This window comes from Perca flavescens, chromosome 14 (assembly GCF_004354835.1).
Source record: "Perca flavescens isolate YP-PL-M2 chromosome 14, PFLA_1.0, whole genome shotgun sequence".
In the NCBI taxonomy this organism is placed as follows: Eukaryota; Metazoa; Chordata; class Actinopteri; order Perciformes; family Percidae; genus Perca; species Perca flavescens.
In genome coordinates, this window is record NC_041344.1 from 6,519,283 (window position 1) to 6,545,902 (window position 26,620).

Here is a 26,620-nt window from a genome sequence, read left to right on the forward strand (position 1 = left end):
TAATGACTGAGAAAATCATAATTTTATTCTAATCGTGCTCCTATTTCAAACTGATTTTGTTACAGGGTGAATATAATTTTTTTTTTTCAACCTGGACCTTACTTTCCTATGTTTTTGTGTCTAAGTGACTGATGGGAACAACAATCTTTGACAATGGTCCAGTATTAAGCGAGATTGCTGCAGTTAGCAGCGGCGAACCAAGCTACAATGTAACAAAAGGGCTCATTTTGCCGCTGACAGGCGCAGATTAATATTCTGTATGTCTGACATTATGGAGAGGATTTTGAGACCTTTGAGACCTTTCTGTTTAACCAGAAACCGCTCTGAAGTCGCTAACATAAAATATGTGTTTATTTAAACCAAAGCTAGACCCAAAACAGCGTTTCATAGTTCAATTTTGTTTCTGTCGACTTTGAGTGAAGTGTATTTTACGATGCTAAAATTACTGTTTATTTACATGTTGTCTGGCGGGTTTACCGAACGCAATTTTGCAGATGTTTTTATGTTTAAAAAAGGATCTTACTCTTTAACAGAAAGGTCGACTCTCTTTAGAAATCCTTTCCATAATGTTGTCAGACGTTGTCATACTAATCTAAGCCAGTCAGCGGCAAAACGAGCACTTTTGTGAAGGTAAATATAAGCTGCACAAATGCCCTATTACCTTACATTGGCTACATACTGGACCAATGTCAAAGATTGTTGTTCCCTCAGTCAGTCAATCAGTCACAAAAGCATAGGAAAATAGGGTCTAGGTTGGGAAAAACGGTAGTTACCCTTTAAGTATTGGCAGATTGCAGATCTTACACACACACACACACACACACACACAAAATCATGTCTACCAACCGCTGCTCAGATTAAAACATCTGAAATATCTGAAGCAGCTCCATCGCTCGCTCTATCAAAGCCACTCAACCTCGCCCTTACTCTTTGGTGTCTGGTTTCTCTCTCTCTCTCTCTCTCTCTCTCTCTCTCAATGTATTACTGCCTCCAGCTCTCTCCCTCTCTCATCTTTCCATTTCTTCGTGCTTGGAAATGTCTGGAATTAGTCGAAGTTGATTTGTAAATTATAAGAGGTCTTATTGTAGGAAAGGCCTACTAGACTGAGGCATATACTTTACAAAAGAAAAAAGAAAAGAACGAAAAAATGTTCACTGTAAGAGCTCATTTGGAGAATATTGAATCAAACAGCTTGGCTTTGAAATGCAAAGCCGTGAGTGTGAACCCTTTCAAGTGGGAGACAAAAGCAGGTCAGAAGCGAAGGTCTATTACATAATTGAGGATGTACAGGAATATGCAAGTTATCAATACACTGCCCCACTGCTGATTAACAGCTATTGATGAGGGTTTTTTTTTTCCATTTTTGGGTCCATTTTGCAGACAGGTGCAAGAGGTGTGTGTATATACCCATGTATATTTCCACTCAAAAAGCACATAAGTAAAAACATTTGCATTTAAATGACTTGGAAAATCATTTTACATGTAAAAACCTTCACATACTATAGGCACATGATCTTTCCGTCACCTCTGTCTGAAAACACACCATCATGCAACGTTCAACAAATCTTGAAGTAGAAATCTATTTCAGAGACAGATATCTACCACCACACTCACAGAATATAATGCACATAAACCCCCAGACAAGATAAGCTGCATTTTGAACTTTTGTTGAATAGGGAAACTTTCAGAGCAGTGCTGTCTTTTTTTTTTTTTACCAGGTTTTCTGCAGGTTTTACCAAGTCGAATTTAAGACTTTTTAAGACCCTTTTAAGACCATTATAAATGAAATGTAAGACCTATATCACAACAACAAAAAGTCAGATGTCAGAGTCCGGAAACATTGTCTGAAACAATTCCCCGATTTTCCTCATTGGCATTAAAGGACTGGTGTCTAAATTGGCTGCAATATAAGTTGCATGTTGGTCTCCAATTGTAGTTGTAATACAGCCCATTACATTATAGTTGGAATTACATGGATGTAGGAAAATGAAGACCTGTTTAAAATGATTTAAGACCTAGAACATCATACTTCAGCAAATTTTCAGACTTAAGACCCTGCGGAAACCCTGTTTATGCTTTGTTCACACTCACACAGTCAGACTCTAAAATTAGTCGAGGGTGACCACTTTGGGGCTAGAATCGGCCTTAATCCATACGACGCAGCTATTCTTCTTAACGTCAAAAGGTATTCTGGAAAATTCTGGATAATCCGTGACTGATCACAATAACTCCTTCGAAGAACATCATGGAAACCCAAAAATACTGATGGTCAAATGAATCTTCACGAACCACTGTCTTTATTTTCTGAGCTCACTAGATGGCGCTCTCTGTTCAAAGAAAAAGGATAAAGGAATGGCAATTCAGTGTGTTTTCAACCCTTTGTTGAACAGAGAGCACCGTCTAGTGAGCTCAGAAAATAAAGACAGTGGCTTCGCGAAGCTTCATTTGACCATCACTACCCAAAAATACAAGTATGAACCTGAAAATGAGCATAAAATGGAACCTTTAAAGAATTTGTCACTAAACTACAGTACATGCACGTTTAATAAAGCCCATTTCGAGTCCCTACAGATGAACACATACCCCATAAAAATGGCACTAGGGGAATTTAACTCAATAACTCACCAAGGAAAGCAGAAGGCGACACGGTGCCATTGCTGCGCGAAACCATGACGCTGATGCCGGTCTCCACGAACGGAACGGAGAACTCTACGACCTCCGACCTCTCCTCGTTAATGGTGAGAGAACCGATGGCCATGTCAGCCCTGTTGGACACCACCTGGAAGACAAGGACGCCTGGGAGTTAGAATGACTCAAAGAAGATCAAAAAAAGTTTGAACAAAATAGATTTTTACCAAAACAAGACAATAAGCCGTCTCTTCAAATTTGATCTCACAAGTTCAAATCCCTGCTCTTGTTTTCCTGCATTAACTTCATTGTGTACTGTGTTCCTTTTATTTAATTGTTGGCAACAAAAAAAAAAAACATTTCTAAATTCTGCTGCAAAGCATTGCCTCAAAACTGTGAGCATTAGCACAGAGTGGAGTCTTCCTTCCTCTGTGAAAATGCTTCATATGCTTTGTTAATGACCTGGATGTAAATATGGGTGAGTTTTCTTTTGTCTTTCCGCGCAACATGAAACTGGGCTGTGTTCCTCCTCAGAGCTGTGCAGACAGCTGTAAATGAGGCTCAGGTGGTCAGAAGGTGAGGCAGTGGGGGGATTCACAGCTCCGTCGTGTTTCACCTGGCAGGAAACAAAGGTTACTTGGCTGCAGCGGAGGGACTGCGGAGGTTAGAGGAGTTCATTTGTCCGAGTCCTGGCCTTGGCCCAAAAGTCTGCCAAGACAAAAAGCTCTGCGCTCACTGACCGCACACCACAGAGACGCCCTTTATCGGGCTCTTAAAGCCACGATCCTTCAAAGTCCTCTGCCTCGTTTTTCTGTTGACATCTTAAGTGTTTAGCACTCAGTGTTATCACCTGTCACTCAAAGAGTAGCGGCAGCGCGGTGATGTCTTTGTCTTTGAAATTTTCTCTTGATGGATTTTGGGATAATGAAAGTAGTGTCTTCAGCCAAGATGGCTATTACCAGAGACGGTTTAGAACCGAGGCGCCCCGACTCAGAGTAATTTCCTGTATCTGGGTCACGTGGTCTCCGCCACGGCCACGCCTCTTTAGGAGACTAGCGGCAGGCCCGTGTGTATTGATTCCAACGGGAGAAGTGAACGTGAACGCTAGGAGCGATTCTTTCGCCCCATCGTCACCAATACAGATATTGGACCCGCTTTTCACAAGCCACATATCTGCAGAACATTCTGACACTAACATTGCATTTTTCAGACGGACACATCAGGAGAAACTCTCGCGAGATCTGGCAACACAGAGAAGTTAACGTCCGTGAACGCCCTAACGTAATAATATGTGAAATATGTCCTTTAACTGTGTAAATATCTAACGTTAGCAAAATAACATAGTGATAAATTATTCAAATATAACTTTTCATCCATCCACACGGCGTTCACTACACGTTCAAACGAGGCCACGCCCCTTTAGGAGACAGGAAGTGTGTACCATTTCATACCATTGGCGCTGCTTGAAATGCGCTCTCTTTAGTATGGAGGGTATTTGCTATTACTGCTCTTGCTGGAGAGCCAAAGTTAAACCGGTGAGGCCACTAGAGCTCAGATATGTCTGAAATAGGGAAGTAGTAACAGCAGAACATAGAGAGCTAGAATGGTGTAGAAGTTATTAGTGTAGAATATTAGCTGTGTGCAGTCATTGATGAACTGGTTCAAGGAAATGTCTCTGACACATAGAAGGTTAAGCCTTTTTATGGCATAAGAATGCATTGTGTACCAGACCAATAAGCAGAAGTGCAGGAAAAGACAGTTTAAGTTAAGAGATTAGGAGAGAAGGTTGCACTACACACAGAGGCCCGACCTTGGTGTGTGTGTTTGTGAAAGATAACAGTTTCTGTCTAGAAACTAGGAGACCACCCCCTACCCCGTGATGAGAGAATAAAAACACAGAGCCGGTTTAGATCGGAGTTCATTCGAACCGAGATGCTGGTGGACTGGGCTGTGACTCCATGTCTGTTGCTAGGGAAACTTAAACTCTGTGTTTGTGAACCCACAATTGTGTTGTAATTTTTATGCTGGACTCAGTGAACTTTGCTTAACTGAACTTTTTGTGTCAGATTGATCTTTGTGTTCTGGTCAACTTAAATCCGATGAATGAAGGCGCGGGAATTAATAAATTGGGAGTCAGATTTGACAAATTCCCATTACATTAGAAGGCACATATTAACCCCCGTTCTTCTGTTTATTCCAATTGAACTGTTACTGTTGCTACAGACATAAAACACTTTACATCCTGGTCAACAAGGAATTCTTCCAACAAGTACATCCAACTATCAAGTTTTTAAACTGCAAAAATACACTTGCAGAGATGAAAAACTACCCTGGTTCCAGGCCTCTGAATCGCAGCCCATTTCTCAGATTTCTTCAGCAATTTGAATTCATTAGGTCTCAAGTTGTAGAAAAACAATCCACTAATCAGAGCTTTTTAGGTAGACATAAGATATCCAGGTATAGTGCAGCAAGGAAGAGCTTGCACACAGAAAGCAAAAAAAAAAAAAAAAAGAGATTCAGACTGGGTTCTGGAGTTTGTATTTGATCCACTACAGGGCTGTACAGACAGTGACAAAATGTGCAGAGTGCAAAAGTGCAAGCGTTTCTGTCCATGTTGGACTTTTTCGGTGTTCCATCAACCTTGGAAGTCAGAGGTCGGAACTGGGAATGACGTTGCATCCGAGTTGACCGTGTTCCAGTTACAAGTTGGAAAAACAGGGGTAAGGGGATTCTACCCAGGTTAGCCACTGTTAGCAATTCCAGTTGATATTTTGCACGTGCAAACACCGTAGTCCATGAAAAATGGACAGTACTGCGTGCACGCTTGATTTAACTCGGAAAATCCGACTTCCCAGTAAGATTCTGCAGGAGTGTGATGACGCACCATTTTTACACTTTTGATACTGCGTGATTGGTTGCCTCTCTGCTTGTCAAGATCAATCAATCCATGATAATTATTCAATTTCATTCAACTAGGTCATTTCAGATAGTCTGAAAGCAACACCTGTGGCCCTTCTGTTCATTGCTGCACCAGACTTCATAGAGGAACCACAAAATATTATAACAGGATGAGTCACAGTGAAGGGTGAAAAAATTTTAAGGGCGTAGGAAATTACTGCCTGATTGGGAGGCATTCATGTAAGAAAGAAGGACAAAAAAATGTAAGGCAGAATGAAAGTTTGAAAAATAGCGGAAATAAGTGTGGCCTTTCACTGTAGGCACAAGGGCACAGAACAAGTCTGAGGAAGGCAGACACTTAGCCTTGGTGAAATGCACCTTTGTCAGGATGTGAGAGGAGTTTAGTTCGTAGAAAAGAATACAACGGCTGTAAAGAGAAAAAGAGGAAGGTAGTCTAGGGTTGAAACACAAATGCAAAAGGGAAACAAAAATGGTGCTTTCTTTTTTTTAGTTTGGATTAAAAACAATTACTGCCGCAGGAAAAAACCAAGGATAGGACTGGATGTGAGATTTTCACACAGACTCAGCTGTCCCTGTGCACACATGTTCATCTGCCGCCATAATTAAGCAGCTTAATGAGTTACTGACAAAAGCTGGGCAGGAGGCAGCTGGGGACAGAGAGAATAAGAGAGAGAGAGAGAGAGAGAGAGAGAGAAAGAGAAAGAGAGAGAAAGAGAAAGAGAAAGAGAGAGAGACCACCTGCATCTCTGAGGCCTATCTGAGACAGAAGCGTAAACGACATCAGGACGCTTAGCAAATTATATACTGATATTGTCACACACACACACGTGCATATACAGTATACACACTTATTTACATTCATTCATACAGACCCTAATCTGCACGCACGCACAAGCACACGCACACACACACTCGGTTTCACGTAAAGTGTGTGACCCTGTAAAAACCCTAAAGCTGGATTTCTACTGCGAGCATTCAGAGGTTACATGCTTTGTGTTTGCTAATACGGCGTGCGCTATGCTAAGGAGAAATGTGGAGAACTGTGATTGGTCAGCTCGGGGCTGCTTGTGTTTTCTTACTCCAAGGCTCAGAAATCTCACTTTGCCAGACCTACCTCCACAGTGCAGTCAGACCTGGAGAAACATTACATCACATAGCGCTCTGGCTTGTTTGTATTTCTGTAAACCACTCACCATGGTCTTTCCCAGGACACAGCGACGGTGCCCTTGCCAAAAAAAAAAAAAAAAAAAAAAAAAAGACAGCATGGATAGCGGAAGGGCAGGGGAATGTCGTCTGAAATAGGTGGCCAATGGCAAACTTTATACTAACAACATCCAGTTAGTCAGACTACCTTTTCTGTGACACCAGCGTACTTTGTGATCTTGCAAAGCCATTTATAGGGCACTAACTAAACCAGATTATAAGGTTATAAATGATTACACAGCAAAAGTAAGTAGGTCAATAAAAAGCTGGACAAGACGACCCTTGAATGGTACCACAAATTGAAAGAAAGAATCTAAACACAAGAAGTTTGGGGTTAAATAAAGCACAATATGGCCTGATAATGATTAGTATCAAAGTTTTTTCAAAAGGCCTATTTTCCTAATCATAATCGAAACCTAACGCTGAACATAAAGCTAAGTCTGAAACCTTAAACCTTTGAAGAAGCTCGCACCAGAACAAAATGCCACTCTAACGGTGTTAAACTGAAGTACAAGACCATGCACACAAACACTGTGATAATTTGCGTCCCCTGTTAAACCAACATCATTAATCCAGCCACCAGAGGGGGATTGGCAACATGGAAACAGCAGGGTATCTGCCAACACACACACACACACACACACACACACACACACACACACACACACACACACACACACACACACACACACACACACACACACACACACACACACACACACACACACACACACACACACACACACACAGAGTCTGTGTTGTCCTCTCTTTCAATTTTTCAGCACAGCAGAGTATCTGCCAACACGCACGCACACACACACACACACACGCACACACAACGCACACACACACACACACAAGTACGTACAAACAGCCTCACAGTCTGTGTTGTCCTCTCTCTCTCTCCGTTTCTCCAGCACTAATCTTTCCGACAGCCTCCCTCCATATTTTCTCGCTTTTTTTTCCTTCTTCGATTCGGGTCCGAGTCTCTCTCGCTGGGTTGCGTTTTAAAGGATTTGAGGGAGGATAAAAAGAATTTCACAGGCGCACTCGAACTAAACCCCCTTTCTGTAAACACAACAAAACGAAGGGGAAGACAAAACAATGGAATAAGGAAAAAACCACGATGCTACTGAACATGCAGGGAGAATTAAAAACACAGGGTCACAGTGGGTTTGTGATCTGGGCTGCTAAACTTTAGAATAAACTCCCACAGGAAATGCAGTCTGCAAGCTGCGGCTTCTACAAGACCCAACTGAACACACTTTTCTGTATACTTGCATTTAATCTCTCACCCATGTTGCTGTCACTGGGATGTTTATTTTCCTGCTGTGAGCATTGTTATTGCTTATGAATGTTTCATGAGTGGCCATTATTTCAGCTTTAGCTTTTTCTGTAGCTTTAAAGGAATGGTTTAACATTTGGGGAAATACTCCTACTTGGTTTCTTTCAGAGAGTGAGAAGCTTAATGCAGTTTATTGTAGCTAACACAGACTGTAGACCTACACTAGAGCTTAGATCGGGCCCAAAAAAATTAACACATTAACTGTAATCATGAGCCCGATTTAAACCAACATTTTATTTTATTTTTTATTTTTTATTTTTTTTTTTTTTAAAAAGGTCCCATGGCATGAAAATTTCCCTTTATGAGGTTTTTTAACATTAATATGAGTTCCCCCAGCCTGCCTATGGTCCTCCAGTGGCCCTGGGTATCCTGCTCTGCCTTTGAGAAAATGAAAGCTCAGATGGGCCGATCTGGAATCTTCTCCTTTAAAAGACTTCTCCCTCAATTGCTTGTCTTTTTTTTTTCCTCATTAATATGTATTTTATGTAAGTTTTTACTTTTATGTACTGTATGATTGATTTGCAAAAATGTTTACCTATCGCAGCTTCTTTTCCTCTGATGCTGCTGTCTCCGGGCTAATCCTGCCTCGTACTGACCGAAGTTAGAGAAACAACTAGCTAGCTGATGTGATCCTTACCTAGCTACTGCGCATGTGCGACTGCCAACAAAGATGTTACAGAAGTGAGATGTCTCACTCTGTAGCTAAAACAGAGACCTGAACCAGAGGTGTCAAAAGTATTCACATTCATTACTCAAGTAGAAGTATAGATACTAGGGTTTGAAAAGACTTTTGTAGAAGTTGAAGTATCAACTCAAGCTTTTTACTTAAGTAAAAGTGTAAAAGTACTGGTTTCAAAACTACTTAAAGTATAAAAGTAAAAGTAATGTAAGGCAGAGATCTTCAACAGGGGGTCCTCAGAGTCATTGCAGGGGGCCTCCAATTATTGTACATTTTGAGTCTTTAAAAAAATAAAAAATAAAATGCCTTAACATAATTCCAACATATTATTAGCAAATATAAATTCCCACTGATGATAGGCTTACTGGCCTATAGGTAAGGTAGTCACTAAGATATCAGCCCACAGATACAGTTAATCCTAGATTTACTGTGCCACATACAGTATGTCACATACAGTATGTAACATTAAAATATGATTTAAAAATCATGCCAACAATTAATATTTTAATAGCTTATGAAAAAAGGTATGTAAGAAGGCTTTAGGTTACCCTAACAGTTATTGTAGGCCCAGTTTAATATGCAACTTAATTTCATACAATATGTAGTAGGGGGTCCCTGCTACATCTCACTTTAAGTTAAGGGATCCTTGGCTTAAAAAACGTTCAAGACCCCTGATCAAGTGGGGGAAATACCATTAAGGACAACAGCTTAACTCTAAAACGCGGGGACAAAATCATATGACTATAATAATGTTACAGTATATTAAAATCATACCTGCAAACTCAGAAGGGCTGAAAAAGGTGACATGTAGGCTACATCTCTTCTGTGTTTTTCAGACAACGGCAGCTACAGTCTGGTGTCAGACTCCTCTCCAGTGAAATATAGACACACTTTTACACCGTTTAGCTCTCAGCATTTTATCATGTTTACTCCATCTTCTAGCTAACGCTAGGCTAACCTGCTTCCAACTGTAGTGTTGACTAGAGTCCCGTGCGGCGATGTTCAGTTCCCTCTAACGTCCGTTTTCGGAGCATCGCGCAGGCACCTAAGGCACCGAAATCCGTGTTGCTATTCGGTCCGGTAGATAACGGTCGTCAAGGCACCGGTGTCGTATTAGCACCGGGTCTGTACAGGTGTTATGGATCGCGTACAAACCAATAGGGTGTCGGAATAGCTATGTTTATACTTCTCATCCAACCAGAATCAAATTCACTCTCTCCGGATGGAGCGATTTGGATAGGTTTTTTGTGTGTGTGTTTTTTTGAACGATGACTGACGAGCTGGAATGAAAACAAGCCGAACTGAAATATGAGTAACGAGGCTATTTTTAAAATGTAGGGAGTAGAAAGTACAGATAATTGCGTGAAAATGTAAGGAGTAGAAGTAAAAAGTATGCTGTAAAATAATTACTCCAGTAAAGTATAGATACGCAAAATTTCTACTTAAGTAAGGTAACAAAGTATTTGTACTTCGTTACTTGACACCTCTGACCTGAACACAGGGTGAAAAGAGGAGCTGCAGCAAAAATATTGTGTTTTTTGAAAATTAAACCATGTAAACCTATTCTGGTACAACCTCTAAATACAATTGTGAAGCTGAAAATGAGCATAATATGAGCACTTTAAAAAATGAATGAGGATAGTGAGGAGGGTTAAATAGCAAATGCACCTGCGTCCATCTGTGCACCCATGAGCGTGCTGGTCTTACAGGGAGGTGTGTTCAGGTGCATTCTTGGCGTATTGCTATCTTGAGTCAGCGTGAAGTGATCGCGCCATACACCAACAAAAACCTGCTCCCCAAAACACAGCTATGGCAAGACACTAAGTACAACCCTTTTGAACTACGTGCCTGGTGCACGGACCCATTTTCTGCTGTTAAACTAGTAAAAGTGGATTCGTACACGCACTAAACGCACCTGCGCCAGGTGCTTCACACCGTGCGATGGTTAAAATAGGGCCTCTTGTATTCATTGCTTTCTATACTCATTTTTGAAGTGCCCCCTTTTTTTTCAGTGTGCCTGAAATAGGGAGCAGTGTGACCTGGATGGGGTTTGGTGTTTTAAGCCCCCAACGCCATCTACTAGGATTAGGCAATGGTTAGGGTTAAGGTTAGGGTTCGGTGCCTTGAAGTCTTATTATTATTATTATTATTATTATTATTATTAAGCTCCTCACCTCTCCGACCATGCCGTTCCACTCCCCATCAATGTTCTTCCCGTGCCTCCCATTGGTCACCAGGTACAGGTCATAGGTGAAACCCACAATCTTTGCCAGTCGCTTGAGCACGTCGATGCAGAACCCTTTGCAGCAGTGCTTCGTGGGCCCGGTGCCATCCACCACCAAGCTGAGGAGAGGATGGGAGAAAAGACAAGATAGGTGAGATAGTGAACACCCCCTTTTTTTCATGAGATTTGAAGATGTTTTTATCAAGGACACCTTGACCCGGACGGGCTGCTTGGCTAAGGTGTAGAAATTGAAAAGGAAAGAGAGCGTGCTGCTAGAGGAGTGAACACAGCACCACCCTTAAAGACATGGGGAGAATGTAACAGAGGAGGAATGGGGGACTGAGGAAAGTGTGAATTATTGGCAAGAGACTGCGAGTGGATTAGAACCTGTCGGTTTGGTTGTTTGAACATAAAACATTTTTATTTGCAAGCTTTTAAGAACAAGCTTGGGTTAAAAGAAGGACGGCTTTGTGTCATTCCATGTTTATTTACTTATTTATTTTTCTGTGGCTGTAGTTTTATTATTATTATTATTTATGCATGAAATGTTTAGTTTTAGTTGGACAATTTACAGGGTTCCACTATTGTATTGTGGCTGCTGCAATATGTTTCATTTATTCTTTAAGTAGAGTATGTTGTGTGTGGGGACATTGGACCAGAAGCTATGGATGAAATTACCTTTGCATTGGTGTCGTGTAATTCCGTGTGGGATGACACGTAAATAAAATATCATTCATTGATACCATTCCTCATTCGATAACGACGGCTTGGGCTGATAGTTTGGGCTGCTCGACAGGTCGGAGAGACCAACAGGAAAAGTGTTGCTTTGTTGAAACTAAATTAAACTCCATTTTGTGCTCTTGGATGACGTCTAAAATTAGAAAGATTCTACAAAGGCCTCTGAAAAGCCTCTTTCTCGTGAGATTTCATCAAGAGAACACTTTACCGTGAAAGCATAATGAGCAGGTGACTTCTACGGGAATCCGAAAGCATTACGATCACTGTGAGTAGAGTGGCTGCTGTGCCCTCCATCAGCTGTCCTTACCAAGTGCCCATGTGTTGGACCCTGAGACACTTATGGCAGCTATGGCAACCTCTTAGCTCTGTTGCCTAGCAACACAACTTGCACAAGTTTTTACGTCAAGCCAAAGTACAAGCGTCAAACGTATGAGGGTGGGATACCTAACTCCTCTGTGTAATTTGTATAACAGCAACACATTTTATTTTCTACAAATGAAGTCTGGTCTTTACTTAGCAGAAATTATCAAGGAAAAACAAGTTGTGTTGTTGTGAAATTTTGACTAGCAAGGTTATTTTGTCATTCCAGAGACATAATTCTCTTCTTGTGCGTGTGCAAATGAAGTCACATCACTGACATAATGTTTAATTACACAGAATGATCCCACATTATGTAGGGCAACACAATGGCTACATTGAATGTTTTCATATAAGCACAAGAAATGATTTGCTTGCAGTTCGGGTGCTGAATAGCAGCTTGTTCCCCACAAGCAGGTAAATAACTGAACTAAGATCCCATTAGCGTTAGAACACAAGAGCTTTTTAATTAATAAAGAGATGAAAGATGCTAGTATACTGTATAGCTAAAAGTAACTGCAAAGTTGTTGATAATTCTGTGGGTAAGTCAATAGGAGCGACTCATTTTAATTATACAAAGACAATCAATTGCAAATATTTAAATATCCTGTTAATTTGTGCATTTCATCCTTTTTTCATTATTAGTGAAGTCATAGGATTTTGGGATATGTGCACAAAATGTCTGGAAGTTTAGACCCACATCAATTTTCAATTTTTAAACTTGCATATAAACCCAGCTGCATGGCCATTTAGAAGACCAATAGCTCAGTGATACCCTTTTTCCCCCCCCCCACCAAAATTAGCGCATATATGCACTTTTTTTAACACCTGAAAACCTGTTAAAAATAGGCGATAAACTCAGACTAGTTTGGAAAGATGTTCGAGTGCCATTTGTACAGAGACGGACAGACTTTGTAGCTGAGATAGCATAGCATCGTGTCATGTTTCCATCACCGACCGTCAGAGCTGGAGCCGATAAATACCCATGACCACCGCAGTCACATGTGGTGGTCCTTATCAAAAGTGGAAGTTAAGTTTAAGTGAGTGGTTGTGCCCTGGTCAAATGCATGTTCATTTTAAGCATTGGACCAAAAAATCAAGACCACAGTCAGAGGTTTGGAAAACAGTCAGTGTTAACCGGTTTCAAATTTATAATACTAAAAGTGTTAGGAATAGAAAAACCATGATGTTATACACAATTCTGAAATAAAAGGCCTAACAGGACCAGCTGTTCCTCCTCCCTTTTGTGAAAAGCATAAAAACACCTCAGTGCACTGCAGCAGCATCAGAGGAAAATAAGCTGCGACAGGTAAACATTTTTGCAAATCAATCATACAGTACATAAAAGTAGTGCATAAAATACATATTAATGAGAAAAAAAAAAGACAAGCAATTGAGGGAGAAGTCTTTTAAAGAAAAAGAAGAAAAAAAAAAAAACCTGGGTCAATGTAGGTTGATTAACGAGAGCAAACTTCTCGCTCAGCCAATAAAATTGATGGAGGATGAACTCGTTATCTTCCCATTGGCCTGGTTATGTGCTGGCAGGAAGGAAGCTTATCTTGGATAGACCGGGAGCTAGAGCGCGTGCACGCACGCTCGCGTTCACACTCACTCAGTTTCTTTTTCTCCCTGACTTACTAGCCTCGGTTGAACCGTATATGAACATGAAACAGGAGCAGCATGGATTATAAAGGAATATGAATACTACTGCATATTGTATACAACATATATATAATATATATTATTATATTATTATTACTATATGATGATATAGTAATAATAATAATAATAATATAATAATAATATATACAAGTTCTCCTCAGTTATCAGCTGATACAATGCCCCCCCCCCACCCCATCAGGATCACATATTACCTATCTTCATTTTTTTTATTCGATGTATTTGTTATCTTTATTTGTATACATTTCTTATCTTTTATATGATATTTGTTGTACGTGTCCTTATTGCACCGGGGGTCGGAGAGAAACATATTTCCAATTGCTCTGTATGTCTGGCACATATTGCAGTCCCTCCAGAAAAACACAATTATGCGATCGCATAATTCAATGCATAATCAGCCAAAGTCTGCATATTCATGCGAGGGACGCATTTTTTCAAATAAGCCTGCACTTTCGCCGCATAAATTGCAGATTTCCGCGCAAAATATGCGGGGCTCTCATTACTTCATAATGCCCACATTTTCGTTGCAAAAAAGTCACATATATCTTAGCAGAAAGTTGAAAAATGTTACGTTTACTCATAGACAGTATATAATGGACCAATAGACCCCGTTGCTCTGGACGGAGACCAGTGAAGGCTATTAGAAGCACTTTTCCGGTGATGGCCAGCTTTACTGCGCAGCCTCCAACTGAGAGAATGTGACGTGAGCAACGTGTCTGAAAGTTGTAAGTCTTCTGGTAGCTGTGCCGAGAGAAATCTCAATCATTCCCAATCTTACAGATAGGGAGACTGTAGGTGTATGTAAGGAGATAACATGGGCACAGGCTAATTATTGATCACTAACATGCTAGTTAACATTAGTAATTAAACCTAAACATCTCATGTAAGTCGAAACTGAATGCGAGCTTCTCCTGTACTATACGGTAATTCCTCTACTATGCGACAGTAAGTCACTTGGTTATGACACAATCGTTAGCCTATTTTTACAAAAACGTCTGCTACGGAGCCATAACGTGAGGTACAAGGTAATGGAGCCTTTTATACATTGTCGTGTTTCTTTGGAACTAAACAACGGACAAATAGAGTCTTCAAACACTTCAGATGTAAAGTTATTCGCAGTCAAGTGATGTAAAAAAAAAAATGGCGGTCAGCGGAATGCTAACAGGAGGTGATGGCCAGTTAGCAACAAAATGGCGCCATGATGGCTCGAGTTCTGAAGCGAAGCTTACCCCCTTGCGTTTACTTCACACAAGAGCAGCCATTTTCCCCTGTTGCCATGGGAACGTTATGAAGTGACGTAATTACGCGACGTGAACATCATCGAAAAGCAGGTGTTGGAGGTTGAATTTGACATGTACTTTGAGTCTCTTAAGTTGGTATCCAATAAGAAAGCTATCTTAATATCTGATGTCTACTCAAATTTCTTTGTTTAAGTGCTCCTGCTGTCTATATTATTAACGATTTTTGAAAGTCTGTCTCTTTTATTTCCCTCTGTTTTTTCCCTCTGTATATATTTTTGTATCTTATTTGTTTACTTATTGCAATGACTGAATATCTGTAAACTATTTTTGGAAATTAAGTTTAAAAAAAGCAGGGTGTTGGGGGAATCACTTTTTCTTCTCTTTTTCATCAAACCGCAATTTTGCAAGTTCACGCATTTTTTGCAAGTTCCCGCAATTTCATCGCATAAAATTGCATAAATATCCTGCATATATATCGCATTTTTTAAGAAAACGTGCCGCATAATCAAGGATTTTTGCCCGCAACAATCACAAAAAAACTCTTCTCTTTCTGGAAGGACTGATATTGCAGAATTGACAATAAAGTTGACTTGACTTGACATCAGTATTGAACTGCATCAAGTTGTTGCCATCTTTTAGTACATATGTTATGAGGACAGTGCAACTCACTGTAAACTGGACTGAATCACTCCAAACGTGCTGTGGTTCACAATATAAGTGTCGGAAGGGAATACAGCAGGGGTCTCTTGTTCCATGACTCTAATTATCTGGATTGATTAAAAGACAATTCACCTGAAATTGATGTGTGGTTTCAAGGTTATATAACGGTTTTAATGAATAGCTGTAACCAAATCATGCTTTGTTCTTAATTGCATGCTTTCAGGTGCCCTATGACTTTAAACATATCTTAATTTTCTCCCTGGAATAATTACCTTATTGTGTGATGTTTTAATCTATTGATCCCAGAAGGAAAGTATTTATTTAAGCCCATTCCTTCCTGCACACCAGCACCTGCAGATGGTAACGATTTACTGTCTTGTTCATAGACGCTTGGCCAGACAATTCAATTTTACTTGGGATGAGAGCCTGGACTCCTCTGGTTTCAGGATGGTCTCTATCTAACCACTTTTTGAAAATTCTTTGCTACTTTCCACAAGGGATCATAGGCTGATAAGGATTGAGAGCAGAAAACAGTAGGAGACATCAAGGTAAGAAATCATTTGTTATATACTAAACCGTTTCAGTCCATTCTCAGATAGAAAATGGGATAGCTATATTATTCTGAATGGCAATAATAAACAGTGGGTCATCCTGACCTGCCACTTTCTTTGGTGGATTCCAAAAACATATTGCTACGTTTGTACTGCATTCATACTCACTTCCATTGCAATATTGTTTTTCTCATTTTATCTCACTTATTTTTGCTTTTGCGATGCTGAACAATTTCAAACCTTTCATCCTCTAAGTGCAGGTGACATTTTGCTTTAATGGCTACAAAATAATTGGCCGTTTGGCAGTCGTTAAAAGCCAAGAAGGAGAAGAAACTATTGTTGAGAAACCACCAATGCATGGCACCAAAACAATGAACATTTTCTTTGACCATGTTTAGATGGCACTAGAGAGAATTCTTTATTCACTTAAAGAAGTATTTTACCACTGGAAAGAGGGTCTTTTCTATGCCGTCTATGCAGCAGAATGGTGCAAAAAAATTTCAAATTGGTGCTACGTGCCCAGAGAAAACAGAAAAGGGGCTGTGGTATTCATTTTTATTAAAAAGGTAGAAAACCTTCAAATACCAGAATGCACTGCAACGCACCAAACCAATAAACCCTCCCGCTGTCGGGTGACGTAATGCAAGTCATTACAGATATGGCGGCCGGCTGGTAACAATCAATCACATATTAAAGTTAAAGGGTGAGCTAAAATACGTTTCTGAAAACATTTAAGGTGAGAAATAGGCAATGTAGTAACACAATCTTGGTTTATATCTGATCAGCGCTGCCTAGTTCTACCGTTTCATTCTACAAGTTCTTTTTGCCTCCATTTTTGTAATACAGGAAACAGTGTTCACAAACTTGTATTACTGCTTAACAGTGCACTAAAATATGTTTCTGAAAAAATATAGGTGAGAAACAGGCAATGAAGTAATAGAATCGTTGTTTATATATATTATATTTTTACAGATTAATTTGTGTTTGGTCTGAGTTTGAAAGAGAAAGGGTCCTCTTTTACCAAAGTTCATTTACACATACTACCCACATTGTTATCATACAAAGCTGGTTGAAAATAGGCAAAGTATCCCTTTATAAAGTTGTGCGCAACCATGGAGAACAACGTAACTAAAATAAAGTCTTATTTTTGTGTATTAAATAAATACAAATGTACAGACCAACCATTGAGAGCTGAGCCTTGCAGAGTTTTTGGATACAATGCAAAGAAAACCCAATGCAGCAGTGAGAAAGGTTTCACTGATGGCTGCGTTACATATTCAGCTGCTGGTGGGTGTTACCTGGTGTTGACGGGCATGCGACAGGGTACAGAGTCCCGGATGCAGGAGCTGGTGCCCGGGTCAGCCGGCTCCACGATGACAAAGGGCCTCTCCTCCAAGGTAACCACTCGGAGGTGCTGGGAGTCATCCAGAGGCTTTAGGAAGGAGCCGTAACGAGACCAGGGATGGTAACGTAGTCGCAGGTGGCCGTTCTCCCACCAGCCGACCTGGATGGGAACACACACACAGACACAGGAACTCAGTGGCTTAGAACAGACTGATGATCATATGTTCTTTTTATACAGTCTCCAGAGAATATGACTCAATGACACTTCAGTTTTGTGTTTTAGCCTGGATAATTTCATGTAGTCAGTAAGTTAACCAGGTAACCTAGTATCACAGCATATATCGTTACCTTGCTGTTAACACATCTGATTTGCACACAACCAATAAGCACCTTGAAGGACCTTGAGGATTGTCACTTAAAGATCAACATGGTTTTAACGTTGACACCTGCAAATCAACCAATCCATGCTTACTGGGAAGCTAATGCATCTAGCAAAATCTAGCTTTCACATTACAAGTATCATTTTAAAAGGACACCCCTTGATTAATGTCCAGAATGCTCCCCCAGTGGCATACAATACAAAAACATTATTTTGGTAGTCCAAGTTTACAATTGGTTCAAATGTTTTGTCAAAAGCATTTGGGAAATTCTGGCATCACTGTGTCCCAGTCATTTGAATTGCTGGGTATGTTAGCTGAACATCATACCCATTCTCTCCCCTCTCTTTGTATCTATTGTGCAATCTAATGATGGCAAAAAGGCCTCCTAAAAAGAGGTCTGTATTAGATGTCTAAAAACGGTTTGTATCTGGTGCAGTAGAAGCTTCTAACTGTTCAGATTTGACATTTTAAGTAGTTGTGTCTTCACCATTGATGTCAGTGTAATTGTTAACTAAATTGTCAGCTCCTATACCCTCACCTCTACAGTAAGCCCCAATGGGCATTATTATTAATCACAGAATGACAGAGACCTGACAATTGTGAACACAATTTGGTAAAGTGTGTTACATGAGGTACCTCAGCCCATCGGTCTATTAACTTCATTGTAGATTATCACTGTTTGAGTCTTGTGTTAGCTCAAGTTTCCAGTCATATGCTTCTTTTCCCCTTCCTCTACAGCCGCATGCTTTTTCCTGCACAGTAATGGGTTGTGGGGGGAGATGAAACGAAACAGGGGAGTGTGTCTTTGCATTGGTTGTGTTGTATAATGAGCAGTTTGTTTGTATTAACTGAGCTTTATGCTGCAACGTGGTATTTTGGAGCATAGACTAAAGAGACAGCTTACAGTGTCACAGTGACCTACATGTGTAAACAAATCTGTTCACACCGACTGAGATGTTACTGGAAGGATGTGCAGCCACAACACAGCTAATCTGTCTTTTTTTATTTTACCATTTTCTAGCTGTGGTGTCATATTTAGATGTTATTAGCATACAGCCAATTCTCCTGTGAATCCCCCTGATGCTGCCAGACGTGTCTGCTGGGATTTGTGAATAAACATGCAAAGGTTAAAACATACACAGGTTGCGTCACTTGTGACTCGCATAAACCTTAAATCATAATTACTACATGTCTATTCCCAACCCTTACTATACCTTAATGTTGAAATGATTCTAATCTCTCTAAAACCAGGTCTAAAACCTGGTCCCCTTAAGGGGACCAGTGTTTTGATAAGAAGTGAGTGCCCACAAAGGCTTCACACACGTGCATTTGTACTTAACTCGTTGACATTCCCTAGAACCTAACGCTAACCCTGAATTTAACTGGATCCTTACTCCAACCGTGTCCTTAAAACCAAGTCTTTAACCTAAATTGACCTTGTGGGGACCAGGAGTGTTGCACCAACTATTAGTCAAATTCATTACTACGTTTATACGTAAATGTCTTCCCAATTCTTCTTCCTGATTTACTGTACTAAATCTGGTTTTAAAACCATTAAAACTTAAGCAATGTCTTAACTAGGAACAAACTTAATATTGTGTAAACTGGTTGCTGGGAAACGTGTGGCACTGTCCAGTCAAGAAATCAACCAAAAAGCAAATCACTAGCTGTGTTATCCTAATGTATCAGGGCCAAGAGCTAAATGAAACTTATCAGACATTTTTTGTTGTAAATGAAGGTATGACTTTGTTTTATTTAGCCTATATACATGGAGAAATATGTGTGTTTGTAAAAGTAGTATTCATGCAGTTCATTGGGAGGGAAATATCAGATTACACATACTGACCGACCGTAATTCGCTAATGATATTGGCATTAGAATTTAGGTTTAGGAATTTGAGGTAAAGATATATTATCTCATTTTGATCAAATCTTCTTCATTTGGGATAAGATACTCCTTCATTGATCCCCAACATTTACACAATTATCAATCAGTATTTGATCAAGTGTCTGGTCAGTTACCTTTACTCTTCAATCTAAACAGTTCATAGCTTTCATTTAGAGAGTTGTTAATCTGTACTTGGTAAACACTTCCATCTTCGCAATGCTTACATCTAATTAAGGAACAGCTGGTGCAACCAGACCCAGCTTCTTGTCCCCAGATGGGAGGTCATCCCTATAATGTACTGTGGAGACTGATGTCCCCACAATGTGATGAATACAAGTTATCTCACACACACACACAAACACACACACACACACACACACACACACACACACACACACACACACACACACACACACACACACACACACAAACAAACACAAAAGAACAGGTGCAAGCATAATACTCTACACTTAACCAGCAGAAATGCAGAAATACAAAGACAAACAAGTTACAAGAACACAATCACACAACTAGGCACACACATACAAATAGGTGCACCGACACACTTCCACATTGTTATTCATAAATATTCATTTTGGCTACTTTAATACATTAACACAAGGACCAGAGATACAAACAAGAGAGTGATGTAAATAACAAATTTGGAGCACCTGGCAATTTGGACCAACCTCACTCGTTGTATATTTTATGCATTTTCTTTACGGAATTACAGAACATAATGATAAGTTGCTCTTCTATGCTCATTTGTCTTTAAGTTCACTTCTCTAACAGGTTTTGCATTAGCTTAACTGAAATAAATGCCTTCAACTGCTCTTTAAACAACAAAATTACACACACATATACACACTATAGCTGTCAATCTTCCTCTATAATACCATTTGTTATTTTTTTTGATATTCAAATATTTGATGCTCAAATGCAGCCCGTTCTTAATATGTACTACACTACTCAGGCTTATGTCAAAGCCACTATAAGCCTGTGGCTGTTGTTACACATTCTGTCCACTAGAGGGACTTCCAAAATCAACCTGGCCTTATAGGGGACCTACAGCTGCATGCATTTCTTGCATGCAACTTTGTTCACATTCATTTTCCACCACAAGCCCACAGCGAGAAACAAAAATAAACAGAACTCTGTAATGAAACATTATCTATCAAGTGTAGTGAAGCAGCTCTGTTGTAAATGCTAATGGTGCTCGGTTAGCACAACGACATCATGTTAGAAAGCACAGCCGAAACGATTTGTCATAATCTAAGTAACACTAGTGTTAGCCACGATGCTAACGTCATTGATAACTAAGCCAAATGGTGCCGTTTCTACTATTTTTGTGATTTATAAGCAACCGGTTTCTTTCAGATTGTCACGTTACTGAGAATACAGATATTAGAAGGTAATAAATGAAGTCGAAGCTAACTCTGACAGCTAACAAATTTGAAGTTTCCAGCTAAGCTCGGACAACTCGCAACGCAGTTAGAAAACACAAACTAGCTAACTAATAATAACATTTTGGCTCGGTGGATGTCGATTTTGAAGTCATGGTAAAACTATTTCCCATCCTTCTTTCGATTTCCAGCCGCAGCCTGTCACATCCCCCGTATTAATGTTATAGCTCTGTGATCTTAAGACCTCACAATGCCTTGTGTTTCTCACTCCTGCTTACTTATTTTTCAGACATGACAAAAGCATTTAGTTTTCACATGCGGGTAGGCCGAGGTGAAAAGAGGGAGATTAGCTAATGTTAGTCATATTGTAATAGTTTTAATAGTAATTTCAGCATTCATTTAGTATTGATTTTTTACTATTCAAATTATATTCGACTTCCGGAATTCGTTCAAATTTGCATGCATGCATGCACGCACGGTAGTTTGTGGTTTTCAGTTACCATGGAGTACCTTTGCCAAAATGTTGCATTAAAAATACAAGGTAAACTCCAGAAAGTACACAGAGATGTACTTTTGATAATTCATACAATCCGTTCTGTTGCAAAGAACTGGACCTGAACCGTAATCATTTTTAGTCTTTGTGTCTCTGACATTTTCATTACAATCAATACTCTAAGGTACACTGCTCAGAGGACTATATATATATATATATATATACAGTATCTCACAAAAGTGAGAGACCCATAGAGGCAGGCAGATTTTTATTTTTAAAGGCCAGTTATTTCATGGATCCAGGATATTATGTATCCTGCTAAAGTTCCCTTGGCCTTTGGAATTAAAATAGCCCCACCCCCCCACCCCTCCACACACCGTTCACTATACCTAGAGATTGGCATGGGGTACTTTCCATAAAATCATCTCTCAATGTAAATCAAACCAGCTATTAGGCTAACTGAAATAAAACCATGCCAATCTCTAGGTATGGTGAAGGGTATGTGATGTGGGGGGGCTATTTTAATTCCAAAGGCAAAGGGAACTTTATCAGGATGCTTAGTATCCTGGATCCATGAAATAACTGGTCTTTAAAAATAAAAATCTGCCTGCCTCTATGGGAATTTAACATAGGGGTGTACTCAGTTTTGTTGCCAGCGGTTTAGACATTAATGGCTGTGTGTTGTTGTGTGTTATTTTGAGGGGACACCACATTTACACTGTTATACAAGCTGTACACTTAATATTTACATTGTAGCAAAATGTAATTTCTTCAGTGTTGTCCCATTTAAAGATATAATGAAATATCTACTAAAATGTGAGGGGTGTACTCCCTTTTGTGATATATATATACACACACACACACACACACACACACACACAGTATTCTCTCTCTCTCTCTCTCTCTCTGGAGGATTCTCTCTCTCTCTAATTGGAGGATTCAATAATTCAATGTGCATTACTTCCTATGCATGTACTTGAATAATTATTACTTTTTCTGTCATTGCTTTTAAAGAATCGGTAATCTGATCTGATACGCCCTTAATAATCTGACATTCCAACCAATAGATGCTTTACAGAATATGTAATGTTATATATATTCTTCATTGTTTGTTCAGCCATAGTGACTGAGGTGGCTCATTGTTACACAGGTCCTGTTTTATTCATTACAAACAAATCACTGCTCCTGCAGCGGCTGCATTGGTAAAACTCATCACTATCTGAGCACCAGAGGACCTTTTCATACAAAGCCCAAACACTCAGTGATGAGAATAGCAATTGTAAAAACTGTTCGACCCTAGGAATAGGCTCAGTCACTGTTTATTTGGTCTTCTTCTAGAAGGTAGCAAAAAACTAAATTCATATGAAAATGCTCATATTGTGCTTTTTGGCTTTTGCCCTTTCCTTTTTAGTGTTATATATCTTTTGTGTGCATGTTATAGGTTTACAAAGTGAAAAAGCCCAAAGTCCACCCCAAAGGGACTTACCATCTTCCAGAGAAAACACTGTTCACAAACTGCTCCAAACAGCTCTATTGCAGTCCAGCCTTTATTTCAGAGACAAACGTGGGTCACTTTGTAACACACGTTATAATGCTCGTTATAATGGCTTCTTACTGTGCACGTGTGATTCCCAACAAAAGACTGAACAGAAGTTAGATGGCTCACTCTGTAGCTAAAACAGCATAACTATGTCTAGGAAGTACGCCAGACACTGTTTTATACAAAGCGAGTGGGTGGGGAGCCAGCGTTGAGCTATCATTTTTTTTTGCTTGTGCCAAATTTTCTTCCGTCTCCCAAGCAGATGTAATTTAGAGTCGTCATTAAGTAACAAAACAATCGGGTCAGTAGGAAGTCGACATCCTGTCACATCAGATATTATTGATGTTTTATTCCAAAACTCAAGCACCTGTTCACTCTCCCAGACCATGTGTAGGAAAGTTCCAGTTTGTTCAGGTTGACAGAGCGAACAATAGGGAGTTGGAATGACTTTAGAGACATATCTCTGAGGAGTCCGATATGTCCTGTGGCATATGTTGAAGTGGATCCGCTGGTGATTTGGGTTCTTGGAACTGTCTCCCAATTAATTACGTTCCCCTCCGGGCTCAGCTGTCGCTAACAATTTTCTTAAAAATAATGGTTGCATGTATTTTCCAATCAATATGAATATGTGTGGCACTGTTAGAGCCATTTTTTGTTTTGATTTCAAAGTATATATTATCACAGTACATAAAGTAAGGATATCTCAGCATCTGCTGCTTTGATTTGGACGATATTTTCCCTCTGTCTGTCGGTTGCAAATCCTCTAATTTTATTAAAATGCAAAAATAATTTGCTTGAGTAGTCCTTTAAAAATATTCTGATGATTTGGAGGACCTGGAGAGATAACGTTTTCTTGGACGTGAAGGAAGGAAAGTTCAGGAGTCATCAGAACAATCTTTGCCCTAAGGTTGCAGTTTTTTGTTGTTTGTTAAAACTTAAATTAATTAGATGACATGAAAAGTATTTGCAACTGTGGCATTGTGGTTCTGAGCGATTCACATGCACCACCACCATCATATAATTTGGCTAAATCATTGTACTCATTTTGGCCTTCTCTTAAACTCGTAACCTTCACTCTCAAGTATAAAGTTTCATTAATTGTATACATGTCCTTTAAAACATTATTATTTCATTATTAGTGTTCATTATTAGAGTCTTTTACTGTCTGGACTTTCTGTCTGCGTCTCTACTTTTCAGGTCTGGCATTTATTTTGGTCAGATTTGCACTGTCTCTGCTTCTGTTTCCCAACGATCACCCATGGTCACCCATTCGGAGAGGATTCGAGGTTCCACAGCTAATATTTGACCTTGTTGTTTCCCTGAATGCTAAAAAGTTACTGGGGGAGGGATTTGAACATGAATGGAGCTGTGGCGGGCTGAATGAAGCCTACAGTCTAGTAACTTTATGCCTTGATATAATTTAAAATGATGAGTTATATTATATAAAGTCAGTTTTAAAGCCTGCTCCTTTGTGAAGAACTTGCTGAATTCTTGTAATCGATTAAAAGCTCTGTCAAACTCTTCCTGCAGATATATTGTTATTCTGTGTTGCGAGGTTGTAAAATTCTTATTGCGGCTTTAAATTAGAGTGAAATGATATGCAGCTTTGTGTTGTTTAGGATTCCAGCTCTTCGGCCATGTTGTTAAATAAAAAAGGTACTGCGGCTGTCTTGTCTCATTCGCTCATTGATCCACTGTGTACTTCCCGGTTTACACCTTGGCTAAAAGACAAACAAATGTAAGATGAGGTACTGTATAGTTGCATCACATAACACCTAAATTTCATAAAGCTCACAGAATGAAACGCTCAAAAGGTATGAAAAAAGGCTCCGTTGGCAGCAAAACACAAATCTAAAAACAAAAGAACCCCTTCAATTCAAATATGACACAATAACATAATTACAACTATTTGATGCAGAACAAATGGCATGAAATAATGAAAATAAAATCACTTCAGAGTGTTTAACAAACTACATATGTTAAGGGTTAAGATTTACATTAGTGTGATCCAGCGTTATTTCTTGAGTTATTCAGGAAGATTAAATGCAAATACAGCTTGGCTAATAATTTAGCCACTGTTCAGGTGGTGCTGTTGGACTGTCCTTATGGTTTGTGCTTTTCTATGCATTATGCATGTAACATTTAACCCCCAAATCATTAACTATGCATCGAAAATTAATTTGACAAATGATTTACTTTGTGTGCTACTTTAAGTTTGAGGTGCAGCTGACATCAGAAACGGGTTAATTGCCAAACCTGCTTGGCAATTACAAAAGTTCACAAAATATGTTCCTTGCCCAAAGGCCAGACCAAATACTAATCTCTCTGTGAATATTTCTGACTCTGAGACTCTTGATAAATACAATCCCAGATCTCACCACGAGCTCTACAGCCAGCTCTTGTTCAGCCGCCCTAAGGTTGCTGTGCTCGGCAAATATACTCCATGATTCAGTTCAAGAGAGGTTAATTCAGCAAATATACGCCCGGGTAACAGGGATGTTCAGACAAATGAGGTTGGAGAGAACCAGTGGGCAGATAGGGTCAAGTGCTGGTCTCTGAGGGAGTTGTATCAATGTCCTTTGCCTTGCCATTATCCCTCAGGTCAAAGCCCCCAACACAACAGTCACTTTAAGAGACCTTCGAGTCTTTGCCTGGAAATGACTGAGAAAAAAAAAAAAAATTATATCATGGATAAAAATGTCATTTTTTAAAATCTATATCCACCCAAAAGCTAAAAAAAAAGATGAATTCCATATTTACAAAGGGACTTTCATACGTTAGTTGTGTCCACGGTTTATCTTTTTCAATGCAATTAAGTGTTTGATACACGTTGTCCTTTTCAAACTGTTCTCCATAGTAAACAACTTTATTGTTTGACCAGGGCACTTGTTATTTGGGATAGGATTACCTGCTGCTTGCCTGGGACTTCTGGTAGCTGTTTCATGTTGTTCAAGTGCTGGTTCAAAGACCTGTTTCATAGCCAACACCTGATAAAAGGTGTGAAAAAAAAGAACTCTTCCTGCAGCACTCCCTTTCTCCTCTCTATCACATGATCAATGCATGCGCAAAACAGCCAATAGCAACGATCTCTCCCTGAACTGACCTGTGATTGACCAAAGTCTCCCGTCAAATTCATCTAAAGCCTGAAAAAAGGAGAAGAGGAGGTGCTAGGGATGTTATGACTGTTAACCGCCAATAGGAATTTTTTTAACTTAACTGCTAGTAAACTTACTACTGCTACTACTTTGCCCTAGCAAGTTGGGTTTTAAGCTGCTCTTCTTTTCAGCTCGTGGCTCTCTGCTGGATGGCGCTCACAGGGAGAGCTAGGTGACACATGTCACCAGATCG

General features: G+C 39.7%; 2 protein-coding genes across 2 annotated transcripts in view; both read right to left on the reverse strand.

Moving 5' to 3' along the window:
• Positions 1 to 26,620, reverse strand: part of LOC114567939 (serine/arginine repetitive matrix protein 2-like) — an 84,356-nt gene that overhangs the window by 51,995 nt on the left and 5,741 nt on the right. The window contains 3 exon segments of the mRNA XM_028597216.1: positions 2,626 to 2,779; positions 10,949 to 11,117; positions 17,524 to 17,729. Coding sequence (XP_028453017.1) covers positions 2,626 to 2,779; positions 10,949 to 11,117; positions 17,524 to 17,540 — 340 coding nt within the window. The 5' untranslated portion in view covers positions 17,541 to 17,729.
• LOC114568544 (glutamate receptor ionotropic, NMDA 2D-like) overlaps positions 26,234 to 26,620 on the reverse strand; it is an 89,314-nt gene continuing 88,927 nt past the window's right edge. Inside the window, exons 7-8 of the mRNA XM_028598168.1 lie at positions 26,376 to 26,415; positions 26,234 to 26,259 (exon numbers count right to left, since the gene is read on the reverse strand). Of these exons, the coding sequence (XP_028453969.1) occupies positions 26,234 to 26,259; positions 26,376 to 26,415 (66 nt within the window). The remainder of the gene's footprint in view (positions 26,260 to 26,375; positions 26,416 to 26,620) is intronic.